The 22,785-nt window shown below is 43.3% G+C and overlaps 1 protein-coding gene across 2 annotated transcripts in view; it reads left to right on the top strand.

The window, feature by feature from the left end:
- The window catches only part of PDCD4 (programmed cell death 4), a 74,840-nt gene that overhangs the window by 10,588 nt on the left and 41,467 nt on the right, over positions 1-22,785 (top strand). The window contains exons 2-5 of one of the 2 annotated variants that reach the window (XM_040361636.1): positions 7,006-7,084; positions 13,254-13,544; positions 15,204-15,298; positions 20,849-20,962. In XM_040361636.1, coding sequence (XP_040217570.1) covers positions 7,042-7,084; positions 13,254-13,544; positions 15,204-15,298; positions 20,849-20,962 — 543 coding nt within the window. In that variant the 5' untranslated portion in view covers positions 7,006-7,041. The remainder of the gene's footprint in view (positions 1-7,005; positions 7,085-13,253; positions 13,545-15,203; positions 15,299-20,848; positions 20,963-22,785) is intronic. The other variant, XM_040361637.1, reaches the window with a different exon arrangement.

Raw genomic sequence — 22,785 nt, 5'->3', positions numbered from 1 at the left:
AAGGGGTCCGCTGACCATTTCTGACTGTTGTCTATCACTGTGTCATCATTGAGCTTGTTAGGTGCTCATCCTTATCTAAACTCAAACACCAAAATGTAATATATAACCAATTTCTAGATGTGGTGGCTGTATACAATCACTCATCCACTGTATCTATGGAGGGGCCAAGTGGTCACCCTCGGACCGCAGAATTGTCATCCTGTGGGCAGGGAGTGTCAGATGGACTAGTCATAGATGACTAACAAACTAAAGCATTACTTCAGCTAACACTTTTCAGGCAGTTACAGGAATTGTTTTTCTTTCCCTTTGGGATAAACGTTTTTACATACTGTAAATTCACAAAAATAAAAACCTGACCGTTGTAAGCACCCTGTTAGTGTTAGTGTTTCACCCCTCTAACTGCTACTTTTGCTGGACAGCTTAATTTGTTAAAGGAAGTTGACTGAATAGACTTAAAGTAATTGTAAAGGCAGAAGGTTTTTTATCTTTCTATGCATTGGTTTGGCCAATTTTTTTTTTTTAAAAGCCAGCAGCTACAAATACGGCAGCTGCTGACTTTTAAAAAATGGACACTTACCTGTCCAGCGCGCCCGCGATGTCAGCAGCCGAGGCTGAGCAATCGCTCGGTCCTCGGCTGCTTCCGCCGCCATCCCCGGTGATGGATGCCTGATTCCCTACTGCGCATGCACGAGGATCGCGGCGCCGTCAATGGTCCCCGTTCTCTCCTGGGAACAGTGTTTCCCAGAAGACAGCGGGGGGGATGACGTGCCAGGCTTGATTCCCCGCGGGGATCCGAAACCGGAAGTGGTGCAAATACCTGTCTCAGACAGGTATCTGCACCCCCTTCCCCCTGAAAGGTGTCAAATGTGACACCGGAGGGGGGAGGGATCCAAAAAGCGGAGGTTCACTTTTTGTGTTAACCTCCGCTTTAAGATAAAAAAAACTTCTGTGTGCAGCAGCGCCCCTAAAACTTATCTCCACTCCATCTTTATCCAGGGATTGCCCTCTGGGAGCTTTTCCTCCTGATTGGCTGAGACACAGCAATGGCGCTCCCGCTGCTTTCAATCAAAGTCAGTTGGCCAATCAGGAGAGTGAGGGGGCAGGGCCAAACCACAGCTCCATGTCTGAATGGACACAGGGAGCCGCAGCTCAGCCCCGATGCCCCCCCTAACAAGCTGCTTGCTTTGGGGGCACTAAACAGGAGGGAGGGGGCAGGGAGCAGCAAAAAGGGATCTGAGAAGAGGAGGATCCGGGCTGCCCGGTGCAAATCCACTGCACAGAGCAGGAAAGTATAACCTGTTTGTTATTTCATTTTTATTTTTTTATTTTTTAAACAAGACTTTACAATCACTTTAATCCAACCATAGATGGTTTGTATCTCGGCTAGGTCTGCAGGGAACAGCCGCGATTCTAAGCATCTGTTAGCAGGCTGATTGTAGCCAAGTCCATCGATCGACTTGGGTACAACCAGCATGTTGGATTTTTCATGCAATTATTGCCGGCAGCTATAGCCACAGCAATAATCCCAGTGAATTCTCAGAGCAGGGATGGCTCAACGCAAGCCCAACTACGCCTGCCCCCCACTGCCCGGCGGAAGAACACAAAAGCTCAGTGGGAGTGATTCCCCTATCAGCACAGAAAGAATAGAAATCAAGTGATAGCACCATCTATGGCCAGCTTTACTGGCAGGTTCAACAGATGAAAATAACAAGCAAAAATAAGTTGCAGCCACTAGATCCAAGGACTTGTAAGCTGCAGTATATTACATTTCTGTTTTGGGGGTTAAGATACACTGTAAGATATGAAAGCAATCGATTTTTATTGAAGCCCAACTCCAGGATCTTAGTAACCCCTCTTCCACTTCCATCTACCTAACCATTTATTTTATTTTATTTTTTATTTTTTCCCAAACCATCTAAATGCCAAGTTTACTAACCTGAAGCCACAGGTCATGTGATGATCCTTCTCTCTTTTGCTCTTTACTCCCTGGGGTCCTTCTCTGGGTGTTTCACATCTTTTGTCTGCACAATGTGGACAACTCCTATTGGCGAGGGCAACACTTGCAGGTGCTGGGACCTCTCTCATAGGCTCAGTGGTGGTGCGTCCATAGAGGGCCCAGGAGCGCCGCCACCCAATACAATACATGGATTCATGCATTGCATGAATCCATGTATTGTCGCTACCGCCCACAATTCAGATGGCCGGCCCCCTGGTGAGCGCCGACCATCTGAATAACGACAGCTGGTTGGCTTTGGAAGTGCCTATCAGAGCCAGTGGCTCTGATAGGCTTTCCGATTACAGCCCTCAGGCTGTAATCGGCTTCCAAATAGTTAGCCAGGGGACGCACGGGGGGCGTTCCCTGGCTAACACTGACAGGCGTCTCAGCCAATCAGGTTCACCGGTTCTGGTTACCGGTAACCTGATTGGCTGAAGCGTCATCGAGGGCGGGAGAAGACATTGAGGGACGGTGGAAGCAGGATGGCTGACCCCAGAAAGGTAAGTTCCGGGCGGGGGGGGAGGGGGCATTTAACAGGGCACAGTGGCGCTAATTTATGGGCACGGTGGTGACAATTGATGGCACAGTGGTAACAATTGATGGCACAGTGGTTGCGTTTGTCATGGCACAGTGGCGACAATTGATGGCACAGTGGCTGCATGGCATGGCACAGTGGTGACAATTGATGGGCACAGTGGCTGCGTTTGATGGCATGGCACAGTGGCTGCGTTTGATGGCATGGCACAGTGGCTGCGTTTGATGGCATGACACAGTGGCTGCATTTGATGGCATGGCACAGTGGCTGCGTTTGATGGCATGACACAGTGGCTGCATTTGATGGCATGGCACAGTGGCGACAATTGATGGCACAGTGGCGACAATTGATGAGCACCAGCCGCCACCGCATAGACTCCAAATGTGGGAGAACTCATGGGGGCAGTGAGGAGACCAGTGACCAAAAAGATAATGAGCAGGGAAAATGTCCTGGTCTCTAGGGTAAGAAATGAGCTTGGCCCAAAGCGGAAACAGTTTGATCCATTACACTGCAGGATGGCTGAGGAAGGGGTGTTTGGAACATGAAGGGGTAAGGTAGTTGAGGCACAATGTAGTATTTTTAAATTTCATTTTTTTTTCTGGAGTTGGGCTTTAAAGTGGAATTGGTGAGGAGGGCGTTCAAAGAAACAAAAACTCTCTCCACTTGAAGCACAGTCACTTTGTTTAAAAAAATAGACTTCTTATTCCTCATTTATCAATATTCAGAAAGAGTGTAATTCATGGCATTTCTGATCGATCACCTCCTGGAAAATTTGCCATTCACTGTGAGGCCTGGTTTGTTGTAATAGCTGCTGTAAATAAACAAAATAAAGTCCTCCAGCCTGAAATATGTGTTGATCTGTGGAAAGAAGGTGTGTGAGTGCATGTGTTTGTGTGTTTTAAAGGAATGTGTCATTGTCACTTCATCAGTACAGCTGAGAACTATCTGGGTTTATTTCTCAAAACCTATGAGCAGACTTTGCAGGCTCTGAGTTTATTATTAAAAGTGTATTGAGGGAAAAACATTTTTTCATATATTTTTTTTTTTATTGTTAGAACTCCAGGCTTGGCTATACTATACATAAGGGGATGCATTAAAGTGGTCATAAAGACATTCTATGCAGTAAGGTAAAACACCTTTTTCGTCGGCTATCCGATGAAGCTGACTTTCATCAGTCTTACCTACGTCAGTCAAAAATCCGATCGTGTCCAACGCGGTGACGTAAAACACTACGACGTGCAGAGAAAAATGAAGTTCAATGCTTCTGAGCATGCGTCGACTTGATTCTGAGTATGCGTGAATTTTTCTCCGATGGAGTTCCACACAGACGATAATTTTTTTCTATCATTTTTTTCCCCATAGGAAAATTTTAAAACATGTTCTATTTTTTTTCCCCCGATGGAAAAAAAACCGATGGGGGCCCACACACAATCGGTTTGTCCGATGAAAACGGTCCGTTTACATCAGACAAACCGATCGTGTGTACAGGGCTTTAGAATCACTTTTAAGGTAAAAAATGTTTTGGCTTTAGAACCACTTTAATGCTGGTTCCAGTAGAAAGGTGCATCGCAGATTGTTGTATATGGGGCTGCGTCTCCGATCTGTCCAGACAACCAGGTACGTCCCAGGTGACCACCAGCAATAAATGAAAATGTGAAGGGATGGCGCACAGAAAGTTGAATATATGGCTTATGTAACAGCAAAAAGTTAGGCCCAGATTCACAAAGACTTACGACGGCGTAAGTCCGAATGGCCGCCGTTGTATCTATGCGCCTGATTCATAGAATCAGTTACGCTTAGATTTGGCCAAGATACGAGCAGCGTAAGTCTCCTATGCCGTCGTATCTTGGGTTGCAATAATTACACTGGCCGCTAGGTGGCGCTTTCTTGATTTCCGCGTCGAATAAGTAAATGAGCAAGATACGCCGATTCACAAACGTACGTACGCCCGTCGTAATTAGTTACGCCGTTTACGTAAGACATACGCCGGCGAAAAGATAAAACATGTCTCTAGGTGGCGCAGCCCATGCAAAGTATGGACGTCGGAACAAGCATATCTTTTTACGTCATTTGCGTAAGTCGTACGTGAATAGGGCTGTGCGTAAGTTACGTTCCCGTCACAGGCATTGAGCCGACGTATCTCTGGGCGTAAATACGACTTGATACTGAGCATGCGCGCGCATGCGCCGTTCGTTCGGCCATGCATCTACATGGGGTCAAGCCTCATTTAAATACAACACGCCCCCTACCAGCCTACTTTGAATTACGCGCGCTTTGTGAATACAGCACTTGCCTCTCTAAGTTGCGGCCGCGTAGCGTAAATACAATACGCTACACCCGCGCAACGTAGAGCGGCCGTACGTGAATCTAGGCCTTAGTGTTAGTAATGTTTCAAGCCTGATAACGGGCTAGTTCACACCAGAACACGGTTCGGGAAACCCGCGTTTCCTACGCATTTCTTCCACCACGTTAAAAATTGAACTGCACTTGCGATCTGCAGAGGCTATCGGTACAAACGCAGGTTGTAAACGTAGTGTGATTGCCTGCAATGGATCGCATGGTACCAGAAAAACCATGCGATCTGGCTGCTCCTGCGTTTTGTAAAGTAGTGCTTGCACTACTTTTGCTGCGGTCCGGCGCAAAGTGAATGGGCTGAAATCGCACTGTACCCGGACCAGGTCTGTAAATGCAACATAAAGAGCATTATCCCAACGCAACACGATAAAACGCACGTATTTGTGTGAACATGTATTGAAAACAGGGTTGTTGTTTTTTCTCATCTATACAATCTGCTGCATTTGAAGGTGCGACAAAATGCATGGCAACATATCCAGTGAACAAGCTCTAACACGTGCTTGCGAGAGAAAGAGAGAGAGGTGCGGGACGCTTGTAAGATAATAAATACAAGCTTTCACACACAGCCAAGGTCATAATGAGTTTCCTGGTATAATTAGTGTGTGCAACACAAAAATTAATAATTCTGTTGCCCCGATAACCAGTAAAGCTGAGACATATGGTAAAGAATGTCAGGGTTAGTTTACATGTGCCGAGCTCCCTGCAGGAGGTAAGCTGTTCATAACCAGATAAGTCTGATGCTCATCACTGATGTCATCTAGGATTTTGCTTCTGCTCTTGAGCCCTGGTTCACACTGGGTACGATTTGGAACGATTTGAGATGCGATTTGACATGTCAAATCGCATCTCAAATCGGCGGCAATTGTCGGCAATGGCACTGTCCTAATCAGTGCGACGCCGCATCTGCGATTTCAAAAAGTAGTTCCTGTACTACTTTTTGCGATTTCGGGCCGCGATTTACATTAAATCGCGGCAATATCGCAGCCGCGAAATCGCAGTAAAATCGCGCATTTTACCGCAATTTTTAATTCGCAGCAGTGTGAACCTAGGCTCAATGTCATATTTTTCCCAGGTAGTTTTTATATTTCTTCTTTCCTTGGAGGTGATGACTGATGAGCTGGTGTCTCCAAAGGAAAACTCCCTGCTTTCCCTGTACATCTTCAATCGCTTTCATTTTCTATACTGCACTGGGAAAGTGAAAGCGTTTGTATGCTTAAAGTGGTAAAATAACAGAAGGTGTTTTTCAGATTTGGTGTTTACAAGACTAAAACATTTTTTTGTGCTAGAAAATTACTTAAAACCCTCAAACATTATATATATATTGTTTTTTTCTAACACCCTAGAGAATAAAATGGCGGTCATTGCAATACATTTTGTCGCACCGTATTTGAGCAGCGGTCTTACAAGCGCATACTGTTGCGGTGCATACTAGCTCATTATGGTTTTTGCCTTTCAGGTAATAAAAAAATCATCGCGGGTAATGCCGGGTATACAACCGTTTTAATGCAGGAATACTACAACAGTATGAATGGCAGTGCATTGCACCGCAGTTGTGAATGGGCTCTTCAATTCACATATCACTATAGTGGGAATAGTTGCTTTGCCCGGCTGGATGTTTCAGTCCCACCGGCTGTTTGCTCAGGCTGCTCATTATTGATAACTCAGTGCGTGGCTAAAATTTTTCCAAGCTATTTTGCAGTCGTTACTCTTCTATTGTTGGGAGATGCAGCTGAACGCAGTCTGGTAATTGTTTCCGATCTTCGCACAATGCTCCTCATTGCTGTGTGAGGACTGTGTCCTAAATCCCTGCTGACAGTATGGGCTGTATATCTTCCACAAGTCTGGAATCCTAATCCCACAGCACAGCCAGGGACCTTTCCTGGCACAGCGATAAGGGACGCGGCTTACAAGCTGTTGACTGAGCTCAGTCTGGTCAGCGCTGAGGTACCCGTGGGGCCGTATGTATGTTTTTCCTCCTCATTTGTTTATTAAGGACTAAGTGATCTGTGTGCTGCTTGCAAAAGAAACGTGATAACATTATTGCCATTTTGTTTTTTCCATTTTTTACCTTTTTTTTTGCTTGTTTTTTTTATATCTAAATCTGTATGTATTTTTACAGGTTACTGTGTCAGTTTAGAAATACCAATAAGTCACCATGGAAGTAGAAAACCCAAGTGAAATAAATGCTAATCTAATAGGTAAGCGATTGCCAATAGAAATGACATTTATTTTACGTCTACAAAAAACAACCTAATATTTGTTTTCGTATATGTCTTTGTTTTTATCAGTGTATGTCAGAATTAACTGAACAAAGTTTGGAGGTTGAAAGCGTATCGATATTTTTTTTTATTTTATTTTTTATTTTTTTTAGAGATAAGGAAATTTAGTTAAACGTTTAACACCCATCAGTTGACTGGTTTTCAGGTTTTCCGTTTTTTTTTTTTTCTGAGCTTTTGTGTCCTATTTTGATGTGCAGTGTGGGGGGCATTGCTGTTTTGAAGTTATTTCAGCTCACACAAGTTATGTCAGATATTGATTGCTTTGTTGCACATAATTATCACTTCTGGGTGCTCAATATTGGCCTCGCCATACATGTTACAATCTATTAACAAGTATGTAGTGTCAGGGCCTGTTCAATTGGATATACAGGAAATTGTGTGGATTGGATAATGTAGGTAGGTCTCCATGTTACAACGTTTTGGTAAAACTTGACTTGCATACATAGATAGTCAGGTTTAAAAAGTCTATCTAGTTCAAGCAAGGGAAAACAAAAAAAAAAAATCATACAATCCTATACCCACAGTTGATCCAAAACAAGGCAAAACACCCAGCAAGCATGCTCCAATTTTCTACAGCAGGGGGGGGGGGGGAACCTTCCTGATCCCCCGGGGGGCAATTGGATGTTCTCTGGATCCACTTTACCTGTAAATGTTAGTACCCAGTTATATTCTGTACACCTAGGAAAGAATCCAGGCCTTTTTTTTACCACTCCAGCTCTGAAAGGTTTTACCCTCTTCCTGACCAGGCCATTTTTTGCGATTACGGCACTGGGTTGCTTTAACTGACAATTGCGCAGTCGTGCCACACTGTACTTAAACAAAATTGCATGTATTTTTTGCGCTGGAAACAAAAAGAGTGACCATTTAAAAAAAATAAAAATATGTTTTTAACTTTAAAACACATCCAATAAATAAAAAAATTGAATTTCTTCATCAATTAACCACTTAAGACCCGGACCTTTAGGCAGCTAAAGGACCTGGCCAGTTTTTGCGATTCGGCACTGCGTCGGTTTAACTGACAATTGCACGGTCGTGCGACGCGGCTCCCAAACAAAATTGGCGTCCTTTTTTTCTCACATATAGAGCTTTCTTTTGGTGGTATTTGATCACCTCTGCGGTTTTTATTTTTTGCGCTATAAACAAAAATAGAGCGACAATTTTGAAAAAAATGCAATATTTTTTACTTTTTGCTATAATAAATATCCCCCAAAAATATATAAAAAAAGTTTTTTTTCCTCAGTTTAGGCCGATACGTATTCTTCTACTTATTTTTGGTAAAAAAAATCGCAAAAAGCGTTTATCGGTTGGTTTGCGCAAAAAATTTATAGCGTTTACAAAATAGGGGATAGTTTTACTGCATTTTTATAATTATTTTTTTTTTTTTTACTACTTATGGCGGCAATCAGCGATTTTTTTTTTCGTGACTGCGACATTATGGTGGACACTTCGGACAATTTTGACATATTTTTGGGACCATTGTCATTTTCACAGCAAAAAATGCATTTAAAATGCATTGTTTATTGTGAAAATGACAATTGCAGTTTGGGAGTTAACCACAGGGGGCGCTGATGGGGTTATGTGTGACCTCATGTGTGTTTACAACTGTAGGGGGGTGTGGCTGTAGGTGTGACGTCATCGATTGTGTCCCCCTATAAAAGGGATCACACGATCGATGACGCCGCCACAGTGAAGAACGGGGAAGCCGTGTTTTTCCTTTTTGCTATAATAAATATCCCCCAAAAATATATAAAAAAACATTTTTTTTCCTCAGTTTAGGCCGATACCTATTTTCTATTACCTATTACCTATTCTTCTACCTATTTTCGGTCAAAAAAATCGCAATAATCGTTTATCGATTGGTTTGCGCAAAATTTATAGTGTTTACAAAATGGGGGATAGTTTTATTGCATTTTTATAGAAATTTTTTTTTTTACTACCAATAGCGGCGATCAGCGTTTTTTTTTTTTTCTTGACCGCGACATTATGGCGGACACATCGGACAATTTTGACACGTTTTTGGGACAATTGTCATTTTCACAGCAAAAAATGCATTTAAAATGCATTGTTTATTGTGAAAATGACAGTTGCAGTTTGGGAGTTAACCACAGGGGGCGCTGATGGGATTATGTGTGACCTCATGTGTGTTTACAACTGTAGGGGGGTGTGGCTGTAGGTGTGACATCATTGATCGTGTTTCCCTATATTAGGGAACACACGATCAATGACAGCGCAACACTGAAGAACGGGGAAGCTGTGTTTACACACAGCTCTCCTCGTTCTTCAGCTCCGGGGACCGATCGCGGGACTCCAGCAGATGGTGGGTCCACGGAGCTTCGGACCAGACCGCGATCCACGGCTGGGCACTTAAAGAGGACGTACAGGTACGTACTTGTGCCCAGCCGTGCCATTCTGCCGACGTATATGTGCAGGAGGCGGTCCTTAAATGGTTAAAGCGACGCAGTGCCGAATCGCAAAAAGTGGCCCGGTCTTTAACCACCAACATGGTCCGGGCTTAAGCGGTTAAATAAGCTTGCTGAAGCCTACATGACACTGAAAATCTTCTCTTCCTTGCACCACGTTTATTGTGCATGTGGGACCCAAACTCTATCAGTTGAAAACTCCATGCTACAAAGCACTGTGAGAACAGGTTTACTCGACAGTATGACCCAGAAGGAATCTATACTTCTCCTACACTCCCCTGCTGCAGCAGCCAACACCCATAAAATGTTTTACTTTCATACAAATAAAAACTTGCTCAGGGCACTATGCTTCTCTTTCATAGGTTCCCCTTTAGCCCCCATCCACATTGTAACGCCGCGTACGCGGCGTATTTTGCCGCGATTAGGTTACTTTTTTTTCTTTTCTTTCACAAAGAATTGCCATTGATGTCTATGGCCGAACGCCAATGCCGCCTGAAAAAAAGGATCCGGGACTTGTTTTCAGGCGGCAGGCGTTTATGAGATGTGAACCATCTCATAGACATCAATGGCAATTCTCCCCTCCAGCGGCACGAGCGTCGGGCGTTTTGTCGCCAAGGTGTGAATGGAGCCTTACAGTCTCATTCCAGTAAACATTGCCAGTAATCTATACCTTTTTTAATGTTTTGTGATTGCTATAATGCTAAATACACAGCTGGAAAGCAAGTAAGGAAGCTGTTTTCCCTGTCAAATGATGTGTATTTCAGTCCATCATATCCTGAGAATTACACAGCTCTGTTGTACAGTCATGTGGTGACACTACAGTTGACTACAAAAAATAAATAAAAATACAGTGGTAAAAAAAGTCATCTTTCTGTTCATTTGGCTCTCTCCCCTTATGAGTATGCTCTTGGTCAGCACATTTGCATGCAGCTTACCTGCTTTCAATCCTGCCCCTCCCTCTTCTAGTCTGAGTGCTGCTGTGTAGGATGTTTTAAAAGGCTGAAATAGATATTCAGGTACTTGCACGACTCCTCGCATTTAGGCTGGGTTACACTGATGCAAATAGGATGAGGGTTTCTCCACATCCAATTCGCATGACAGGAGACTGTAACCAGCTCTCAATGGAGCCGGTTCAAACATTTCCAGGGAGGCCGGGGAGCGATTTGTAAAAGAGTCCTGCGCTTCTTTTGCCGCGTACACACGATCGAAAATTCGGACAAGAAAACCATGGCTTTTTTTCAGACGGAATTTTGTGTCAAACTTGTGTTGCATACACACGGTCACACAAAATTCCGACCGTCGGTGACGTACAACACTACAACGAGCCGAGAAAAATGAAGTTCAATGATTCCGAGCATGCGTCGAATTGATTCCAAGCATGCATGTTTTTTGTGCGTTGGAATTGCATACAGACGATCGGAAATTCCAACAATAACTTTTTCCGTCGAAAATTTGAGAACCAGCTCTCAAATTTTTGCTGTCGGAAATTCCAACAAAAAAAGTCAGATGGAAGCCCATACACGCTCGGAATTTCCGACTAAAAGGTCACATCAAACTTTTCTTGTCGGAATTTCCGATCGCGTGTCCCGTACATTTGGCTCCGTTTTCAGGTCTGAATTCAGGCAAAAATTCGGGCTTGATTAATCCCTGAAATGTAGAACAGGAACGCACAGGACCCCCTCTGTGAGCTGCATCCGAAGACAGTATGAACGTAGCCTAGGGCTGCATTCACACCTGAGCGTGTTTTTTTTTTTTTTTTTTTGCGTTGGTGCATTTCTGACCATTTCGTGTACAGCACTTCTAAAGCGCTTTTGATTTTTTTTTTAATTAGCCAATATAGAGAAAAATGGCATCTATTTTCATTATTTGTTGCTATGTTTTTCAGCTTTTTGATCTGTTTTTTTTTTTTATTATTATTATTATTAATAATTTTTTTTTTTGTGATTAATTTATTATTATTATTTACTACTTGTTTTTGTTTGGGATTAGGGTTTAGGATTAAAGGTTAATATTGGGGTTTGAGATTAGGGATAGGGGTTAATATTGAGATTTAGGGTTTTTATTTATTTGTATTATTTTATTAACTTTTATCATTTTATTTACTTATTTTTTTTCATTTAATTATTGCATTTGAGCAGAAAAACGCTCAAAAATGCGTGATAAAATGCACTAAAACGCTCAAATCAAGCATTTCTAATGGAACAAAAAAAAATGCCTAAATACACCAATCTGCCCAACTCGAGCTACAAATAAAGTTTCAGAACATTTTGGGGCTTCAGGTGACTAGTAGTGCATGTGTGAACCATCTTCATAGAGAAGAATCTATTTATTTTCTTCTCCAATGTTTTGGAGCTTCAAGCTTCAGCCTAGGTTCACGCTGGTGCGTGCAAAACATTGCATGCGATTTGCACAGTAATCGCACCGCATTCCTGTGCACATCGCATGTGATGTCTGTGCGGTGCAATTTGAGCTATACATTATTATTATTATTATTATTTAGGTACTTGTATAGCGCCGTCACTTTACGCAGTGCTTTACATATACAATGTACATTTTATTTTATTTTTCCCTGCACCTGAATCGCTTACACCCAATTGTTCACACCCATGTGATGCGATTCTGGTAATCGCACTGTTCTAGATTTAGCAATGAATTACGCCGGCGTATATATAGATACGCCGCGTAAATTCAAAGCTTCGCCGGCGTATCTTCTTTCTGTATTCATTTGACATTAGCCTAAGATCCGACTGGCGTAAGTCTCTTACACCGTCCTATCTTAGGGTGCATATTTACGCTGGCCGCTAGGTGGCGCTTCCGTAGTTTTTGGCGTATAATATGCAAATTACCTAGATACGTCGATTCACAAATTTACGTATGCCCGGCGCTATTTTTTACGTCGTTTACGTTAGGCTTTTTCGGCGTAAGGTTACTCCTGCTATTAGGAGGCGCACACAATGTTAAGTATGGCCGTCGTTCCCGCGTCGAAATTTGAATTTTTTACGTTGTTTGCGTAAGTCGTTCGCGAATAGGGCTGGACGTAATTTACGTTCACGTCGAAACCAATACGTCCTTGCGGCGTACTTTGGAGCAATGCACACTGGGATATGTACATGGACGGCGCATGCGCCGTTCGTAAAAAACGGCAATCACGTCGGGTCACCAAGAATTAACATAAAACACGGCCCCTCATCCACATTTGAATTACGCACGCTTACGCCGGCCCCATTTACGCTATGCCGCCGTAACTTAGAAGGCAAGTGCTTTGTGAATACAGCACTTGTCTCTCTAACTTACGGCGGCGTAGCGTAAATACAATACACTACGCCACCGTAACATTGTGCGCCCCTACCTGAATCTAGCCCACTGTGTTTTGCGACTTGTTTTCGGAGTGTCATTAATCCAACCTTGACACCCACAGCAGTTTGCATGGATGACGTGCGATTGCTTTGGAGTTTGATGCAATGTGGGGAAACTTGGCAAATCTTGTGCGTTTCCCTCATCGCATTAGAGTGAACCAGGTCTTTGGCTCAAGCTATGAAATGCTGAGGTGTGAATGGGGCCTTGCTCATGAAGCATGCATGGTAACGCAACCCCTCTATCATTAACAAAAAATTTCTCTAGATCCTCTTTAAGTTTCATTCTTCCATTAACATTTTCCATTTCCCCAGACGCCGAGAACCTGAACGATTCCCTGTTTTATGGAGATGAAGAGAACAATGGATCAGAGCAAATCAGGAATGAAGTAAATGGAAACTGTCCAGCCTCTTCAATTAACGAGGCTAAACTTCATGCCAAAGCCAAGAGACGACTGCGCAAAAATTCTTCACGAGACTCTGGGAGAGGGGACTCTGTCAGCGATAATGGGGAGAACGCCAGGGGGGTCCTACCCACCAGTCCAAACATCAAGCTTATGGACCGCAAATCACGGAGCGGGAAAGGGAGGGGACTGCCAAAGAAAGGTTTGTCATGCATCGTCCCTTGTTTACCTTTTATCATTTTATATAACCGGCTTTATTTACTTCCTGTGCAGTGATCAGAAAACAATGTTTTGGCAGCTTTGTAAAAGTTTTTTTGTGTTTTGTGTCTGCAGTAAACAATAGATGTTTGTGATCTTTTGTGCTGGTCAGTGTGAGTGATGTTTACATTCTAAGTGTTAACCTTTTGACATTTGCTGAAGTCACGTTATACCATGCACAATGATTAAGCTGATCAACATGAATATTTCTGCTAAAAAGGATCAGGGTAACACAGCCCTTGGATATCCAAGTAGCTGGATAAGCATACATCTCCAAAATACGCCCCTTCAATCCATCATGAATGCTGCTGCCCGACTCATCCACCTTACCAATCGCTCTGTGTCTGCTACTCCTCTGCCAATCCCTGCACTGGCTTCCGCTCACCCAACAAACTTACAAATCCATCCATAACTTGGCCCCAGCTACATCACTAGCCTTGTCTCAAAATACCAACCTAATCAGTCTCTTCGTTCCTCTCAAGACCTCCTGCTCTTTAGTTCCCTCATCACCTCCTCCCATGCTCGCCTCTCAGGAATTTTCAAGAGCCTCTCCAATTTTATGGAACTCATTACCCCAATCTGTCCGATTATCTCCTATTCTACCCACACCTAACAACTGTATTTTATTTTTCTCCATCAGTTCATCCCCCACAGTTATTACCTTTTTGTTCCACTTGATCCTCCCTTCTAGATTCTAAGCTCTAACGAGCAGGGCCCTCTGATCCTGTATTGATTTGTATTGTAACGGTACTGTCTGCCCTCATGTTGTAAAGTCCTGCGCAAACCGTTGGCGCTAAATAAATCATGTATAATAGTACAAGATTGACCCCTCCCCCAGGCACCCTCCTGGGGACTCAAGCATGATAGTTGGGCTTGAGACTACATTCGCATGGGTTTACATGCGAATGTAGTTGGACCGATTGTGTGAAAAGGGTCCTAAGGCTGCTTTCACACTGATGCAATGTGGTTTACCTGCACTGCACCTGTGGCTAACCTGTGGGTTAGCTGCACTTTACCGTAGAATTCTATTACATCCTGCAGGTGTGGTGTACTTTCTGAAACTGCACCAAACCCCCAGATAATAACAGACGTCTAAGGCTCAATACTGGTAACCTGCAGGTGCACCACGCAGCCCAGTAACCACTGCAGAACAGATATGCCCATTTATACTCTGTGATTTTAGTAATAAACTTACCTTTTAATAAGCCCTCCATTCAGGTATCACCGGCTGTTGTGGTCCCAGGCAAAGTGCATTTGGCATCACTCTGCCTATGACAGGAGCCAGTGCTATACAGGAAGCATCAGCTTATGTGGCTCTGCTGCGCAGCCACTTGCTTGCACTATTTATTTTCATTTACAAAACTGATGCTCTGGAATGACAGATCGGTAAACCGTGATCTGGGCTTCCCAACCCACTATCCCAGAACAGGAGGTCGTGGGCCACATGTGGCCCCCGGGCCACTGGTTGGGTACCCCTGAGGTAAGTATTTTGGGGAATTTAACTGGCTGAAGGATGCAAAAAGATGTCACTGCAACATTTTAAAAGGATAACATCATTGCTGTAACTTTGTCTTCTGTGTGTGTGGCTTTTTCTTTTCCTTAGGTGGAGCTGGTGGCAAAGGGGTATGGGGGACACCAGGGCAAGTTTATGATGTAGAAGAAGTTGATGTCAGAGATCCAAATTATGAAGAGGATCAGGTAAGCTCTGGCAGCTTCAAATGTAAAAAACAAATGAAAAAGTTAGTTAAAGTAAACTAGTTGAGTGAGGGCCATATTTATCACCCATACAGTCTGGGGCCATGACCCTGCACACCTGTCTTGTGTGTGGGGTTTTTGTTTGTTTTTATACATTTAAAGTGGATGTAAACCCTCTCCTATACCCATTGAAGTGTACAGCCTCCGATGATGCACAGGGATGAAACAAATCTTCCTAAATAAGTTTTACATGTATATCTGCTGTCTTCAGCTCTATATATCCTTTAGAAAGTGCAGATTGTGTTACAGATTGGAGGAAAGGCACCCCCCCCCTCCACATAGGCAAAGGAAGGAATAAATGTGCAGAGCTGTGCTGTGAAAAGTGAAGCTTTTTGCTAATCTATTTAATTATAGCAACCTCCCACAACACAAACTTCAGGCTACTTTTTTCTCCCGTCTCGAGAACTTATCAGAAGTTATCAGGCTGATAACAGAGCTACGGAACAGAAGAAACACACACAGAAGAAGCGCACGGGACTCAGAGCTTTGAAGAGAGATAAGAAAACACTACAGATATATGTGCCCAGCTCAAATTTCATGAATCGAGTTTACATCCACTTTATTCTGTAAAACTTACACACCAAATAGTGCAAGGTGATTCTATTATCTATGCCAGGGATATGCAATTAGAGGACCTCCAGCTGTTACAGTACTACAAGTCCCATGAGGCATAGCAAGACTCTGAAAGCCACAAGCATGACACCCAGAGGCAAAGGCATGATGGGACTTGTAGTTTTTCAACAGCTGGAGGTCCGCTCATTGCATATCCCTGATCTATGCAGTCATCCTGTTCCTATGCAAATACTGAATTTCTGAAAGTCTTCATTTGTAGGCACATTCCACACCTTTCCTTGATCCCATGACAATTTGTTGAGCTTATCTATAGGCCACCGACATCTATAGTGAGGGTCACACCAATTAATCTGCTGAAAAAAGCCTGATCACAAAACAAAATAAGTTCAAATAATATAGCTATAACAATTCAGAGAAGTCACTCCTCTGTGTGTTTTTTAGCAATTCCCACACACTTTCAGTAAGAGAGAGATAGCGTAAATTCAAACGGCTACTATACCTTCCTTTTAGAAAACATATAATGCACCTTGACAGTTTTGATAATGTACCCTGTATTAACAGTTTCTTTGGGAAATAAAGCTGTCATATTAATCGCTAAAGCAAAAGATATGACATCACTTTAAAAATTTATAAATTGAAAAGAAAAAAGTTTAAATGGTTTAAAATGTTTACTGTAAAAACAACCTAGTGCATTACCATCATAACCATTTATTAAAAACAAAAGCTGATAAAATAAGGCTTCACACACATCTCCACAGGTGGGACGGGTATCCTCAGCCAATGCCACACGGTGGAGAAGCTTGCGTGTTTTGGGGGGGAGGCCTGTCTCTGTTTAAGGCTGCATTCACACCTTGGCGTACCTAATCGCAGCGTTTTGTCCCGCGAATTGCGGCGACAAATTGCAGCGTTTTGTACCACGATTTGCGGCGAAAAAACGCCGCGATTGTGAATGCAGCCTTACCCCAGGTCCACATATCCTATGCCGAACGCCGAAGCCGCCTGAAAAAAAGGGTCCGGGACTTGTTTTGAGCTTCAGGCGTGCAGCGTTTCGGCGTTCGGCGTGGAGATGTGAACCATCTCCATAGAGGGCAATGTAAAATCATCCCTCCAGCGTATTAGGGGCTGCTGCGGCGTCGCGCTTCAGGCGTATATACGCCTAGGTGTGAACAGAGCCTAAGGCTGCATTCACACCTCGGCGTACAAAATCGCGGCGTTTTGTCCCGCGAATTGCGGCGACAAATAGCAGCGTTTTGTACCGTGATTTGCGGCGACAAAACGCCGCGATTGTGAATGCAGCCTTCACTTCCTCTATGGAGATGGTTCACATCTCCTATGCCGAACGCCGAAAGCCGCCTGAAAAAAAGGTCCAGGACTTTTTTTCAGGCGGCAGGCGTACGGCGTTCGGCGTGGAGATGTGAACCATCTCCATAGAGGTGCATGTTAAATCATCCCTCTGGCGTCTCGGGGCTGCAGCGGCGTTGCACTACAGGCGTATATACGCCTAGGTGTGAACGGGGGGCTAAGGCTGCATTCACACCTGAGCATTTTGTAGCCTGAAGCCTGAAGCTATAAAACGCTAGAGAGGAAAAAATCCATTATTCTCAATGGAGATGGTTCACATCTCCACTGCAAAACGCCTGAAGCCGAACGCCTGAAGCTCAAACAAGTTCTGGCTGATTTGGGCGTTTTTGAACGTTTGTATTCCCATAGAAACTAATGGAAACGCTCGATTCAAGCGTCTAGCGCGACAATGAGTGTTTCTACGGGCGTTTTGTCGCTTTAATTTGTTCTGTGAAATAGAACATTCACCCAGGAAAAAGATAAAAAAAATCTACAAACATAGCAACAAGTGATGAAAGAGATGATCATTTTTCCTATTGGCTAAAATAAAAAACGACGAAGTTCAAAAACGTCGGACAACGCTGTATGCAAACGCGCAAATACGTGTGACAAAAAAACAAACCTGCAATGCACATCAATACAATATGTAAAAAAAAATGTGTTTGGGTGCATTTTACAGGGCCTCTGCTCTTAAAAATATATGGAAAATAAAAAAATAAAAAAAATTCTAATGTGCTAGTATGCATTGCTTACTAGCACATTATGAAATGCCTTAGAATGAAGCCCTTCAGCGGCACACTGTCGCCACTGACAGGGTTTCCAACCTCCCCAGGTCTTTCTTCTGGGTTTGTAAGCCAAAGGCTGTATGATTTACCAGGGCCGAAATTACTTTACTCATGTTCTGGAGGCCCGGCCAAGGCACGGAGCTCTGAAGGTATGGCACAGGCATGCCGTCCCTACAGCGCGCATGCACAGTCACGGCTGCATCCTGTGTGAAAATCTCCTAAACACTGCAGTTTAGGAGATATTCACTGTACCTACAGGTAAGCCCTTATTATAGGTTTGCCCGTAGGTACAAGTGCAAAATGGGACTTGACTACCACTTTAACTATAAAAAAAAACGTGGATACCTTTTGAAGACTCATTGTGAAGAATCGTGGGTTCTAATAAGTTTTCTCGCAAAAAAAAAAATATTTATGGTTTTAATGTGTCTGGAAAGATGAAACAACATTCTGCCCCAAACATGAAGAGGTAAACAACGGTTTCCTAGGGAATGTGGTTTGAAAACTTCTGCTCTGCTGCAGTTTGGGAGAAGAAAAAAAAGCAGAAATGAAACTACATGTTCCCCGTACATTGATTTTGCAAGAAAAAATATCGTTAAGGTAACTTAGGGTGCCAGATATAGAAAAAAAAAAAAAGCTCTCAGATGAATGTCATTCAATGGCGATCATATTTAAAAGGCATCAAATAAGAGATTTGTTTTTACAAATGTACATTTTACCAAAAGGAAACTAGAAACTTGGCTGTCTGCATACTTTGTGTCATTGTTGCAGAACATATCCTATAAGAAAACCGCTGACAAATCCACTTTCTGTACAGATGCCGTTGTACCTGTTGACTGACATAACAGTGATTGGTTGGTCCTTTGGACATTACATACAGAATACAGATACAAAGCAAAAAGGGTTTTACCCTAAAGCAGGGGTCTTCAAACTACGGCCCTTCAGTTGTTCAGGAACTACAATTCCCATCATGCCTAGTCATGTCTGTGGATGTCAGTGTGTTACAATGCCTCATGGGATGTGTAGTTCTACAACAGCTGGAGGGCCGTAGTTTGAGGATCCCTGCCCTAAAGCCTCGCACACACGATTGGATTTTCCAATAACAATTGTGTGATGGCAGGGTTTTTGTCGGGTTACCTGACCATTTGTACACTCCATCGGACGATTGTTGTCGGAATTTCCGACAACAAATGTGGGGGATAGCATGCTTGCTCTCAAATTTCCCGCCAACAATTGTATGCTGTCGGATTATTCGATCATGTGCACACAAGTCCGTCTGAATAAAATCCAAAGTACAAACACGCATGCGCCGAACCAATGCTCACCATAAGACATCATTAGTAGAAGTTGCCCAAAGGGTGGCGCTAAAGAGCAGAAAAACAACGTCGTTTTGTGAATGTTGGCTGAAAAAGTTCTCCTGTCTGTATGCAGAACAAGTTCACGGCCAACGCCCTTCGCGCACAATTAGACAAATTTGTCCGATGGAAATCCGATCATGTATAAGTAACAAAGAACCAGCCTATCGGATGCAATCACTTTTCAGGAATTCAGACAGCTGCTGGTATGGTGGCTGTATACATACAATAGCCCACAGGGTAAGATTCCCTGATCAATGCTGTTTAGCATGGATGAGTGAAATCGGTTGTTTTCTAAATCAAAGTGGGAGTGGCTAGCCTTATATAGCTTGCTAATAATATATATGGAACATGAGGCAGTAAGAATAAGCCAAAGCATAGATGTGAATCAAAAATAAACTGCGCTAAAATTAATTTGTGAATATGAATGAAGAAAGTCTATATGCATAAAAAGCAAGGAAGTCCATATAGTGATGCGATATCTGAAGAATCCATTAATTGTGGATAATTTCACCAAGAAATCGTGACATTTCAGTAAAACACCTCCACCTCATGAAATAGCCACTTACCAGCTCCTAAATCCACCTGTTAAAGAAGGTGTAGGACACTTGTGGCCATAAACCCAGCCGGGACCTTTGATCATCCAGGGAGATCGCACCAATAAGCCTCCACCGCTCAATCCACTCAATCACAGAAGGGTTCCAAGAAAAGATTTTAGTTAAAAAGATGCTGCACTTGCATCAATAAAAATAAAACAAGCCGGCCGGCTCAAAATGCAGCCCGTGGTCCGGAACTGGTGCAAACGTGGTGATGTCAACACGTCGCACCTCCCTACGTGTTTCGTCACAGGTGACGTTGTCGTCATAGATGTACATTGTAATTGCAATATACAAATGATGCATGCATGACATGCAAAGTTATAACAGGTAGAGCAGTCAGAGAGGCTATAGGGTCCCTTCCCAAAGTTTTGGTGTAAGCCGTTCTCAAGGGAGACCTGCTATGCTAGTGGTAATTTTTACTTTGCACTCCTTCCTGTATTACTTCATGTATGTACCATTGGTGCAGGCAATAATAACTGTGCTTTGGTTTATTGTTATTGCCTTTTGTTCTATACAAAATAGCAAGCTATAGATAAGGTAACATTTCTTTAGCCTTCATATTAAATGTGCATTATACTGCTATAAGGTGTGCGGATTCTTTGTGATCTGTTTTGTTTACCTCGCACATCTCTTGACCAGCACTGCTTGTGTGGCTGTTTTTCTTTTGCCCATTTGTTGTGTGTTGTAGATCCCTGTGCCAGTTAAAGTGCTGAAGGGATTGAGCTTTTGTATTATTTCATGTTTAATAGTTCAGCAGTCAGAGAGAAAAGGCAGGGTCCTGCTTTGTTTGCTCTGCTGCGTTTGCTGATTATGCATTTTTTCCCCTCCTGTGAATTTTTATAGGAGAGCTGTGTTTACGAGACGATCGTGCTTCCCTTGGATGAAAACGCATTCGAAAAGTCTGTCACACCGATCATGCAGGAGTATTTTGAACACGGCGACACCAATGAAGTTGCAGTACGTTACCCTAGTTTTTATTTTAAGTTATGGGTATTACAGGGCCACTGAATAAAATGTCATAGTGAGTTTGTTACATGTTTACGGAGCAAAGGGATCAGTATTGCAAAAGCTACTGTATTCTAATAACTGCATGAGATTAAAAGCCAAGCCCAAAAATATATAATATGCTGCGTCCAGCTTACCAATCATTAGATGTGATGGCTGCATTTGTTTTGTTTTTTTAGGCTTTTATTTTTCCCCCTCCTGTTTTTCATCTGGTGAAAAACAAAAATCTTATTCAATTAAGCTTGGACAATAAAAGCTGGAAGTGGATTGGATTAATATGCACAACAGCACCATATTCTGTGTGCACCAGTTTTAGTAAATCTCCCCAATTGTCTTGTGACATGGGTACGTTTTCTGTATTGGAGCCAACACCCTTTGTCTACATTTTTTCGATTGTTTAATGAACAGCACAGTATTGCTTGCAATGACATAAGCAATTGCATCAGTTCCATGTATTCTTGGAATCCACATGGCAATAGCAATGTGGACGTGGAGGTGAGGGCCCTACTTTAAATGATGCGCTGCATTCTTCAAATCAAAACTTATTTTCATCTTTGATAGTGAGGTAGGGTTAAAAAGAGGACCTTTACTGTGGAATCTGTGCCCAAAAAAGACAAGCAGAGGGCAAAGGACTCAACACCAGTATTGTGGTCTCCATGCAGCTGATCATCCCTAAGGCCCCTTTTACACGGGGCAGGGGAGGTGCCGTAGCGGTATAGCGGCGCAATTTTTAGCGCCGATATACCGCCGTATTTACCACGATATTCGGCCGCTAGCGGTGTGGTTTTAACCCCCGCTAGGGGCCGAAAAAGGGTTAATACTGCCGGCAATGCGCATGGTCCTGCTTTGTTTGCTCTGCTGCGTTTGCTGATTTTGCATTTTTTTCCCCTCCTGTGAATTTTTATAGGAGAGCTGTGTTTACGAGACGATCTTGCTTCCCTTGGATGAAAACGCATTCGAAAAGTCTGTCACACCGATCATGCAGGAGTATTTTGAACACGGCGACACCAATGAAGTTGCAGTACGTTACCTCTGCAGAGGCGCATTGCCGGCGGTTTCCCATTGATTTCAATGGGAAGGAGCGGTATAGGAGTGGTAAACACTCAGCTCCTATAACGCTACAAAGTTGCAGCTAGCAGGACTTTTGGAGCGGTCCTGCTAGCGCACCGATTCAGTGTGAAAGCCTTCAGGCTTTCACACTGAAGACTGCAGGGAATAATTGTTTCAGGCGGTATAGCAACGCTATTTTTAGCGCTAAACCGCCTGAAAAACGTGTCAGTGTGAAAGGGGCCTTAGGCTGGTTACTATGCACAGCTGCACCAGATTCTGTGTGCACTAGTTTTAGTGAGGCTTGATTCACATATATGCGATTTGTATGCGTTTTTAATCGCATCCAATTCACGAAATATGTGAAAAAATTTGCACCTGAATCGCACCTGAACCAGTACACAAATTTGCACCAGACTGCAAACTGCAGCCGAACATGTGTGAGCCTAAATCTCTCCCAGTATGTCAGAATAGGTGATGTGACACCCTTTCCTCCAATTTCACCTCTTTATGCTTGCACTATAGCCGAAAGACGGCTACAGTGGGGGGGGGGGGGGCTCCCGTCCTGGGGGTGGGAGGACATCTTCCCGTGGGCATCAGTCACGCTCTTTGACTGCTGTGTGCTTTGGACACAGCTGATCGCAGATTAGGGTAAATGGCCAATTTGTCTCAAAAACATGATACAAATGTTATATGGGTTCCATGTTGTATGACCGCAAAATTGTCAT

Source organism: Rana temporaria, chromosome 8 (assembly GCF_905171775.1).
Source record: "Rana temporaria chromosome 8, aRanTem1.1, whole genome shotgun sequence".
NCBI classification, from domain to species: Eukaryota; Metazoa; Chordata; class Amphibia; order Anura; family Ranidae; genus Rana; species Rana temporaria.
The sequence above is the reverse complement of the archived record's forward strand: the minus strand, read 5'-3'. Positions and strand labels throughout refer to the sequence as shown.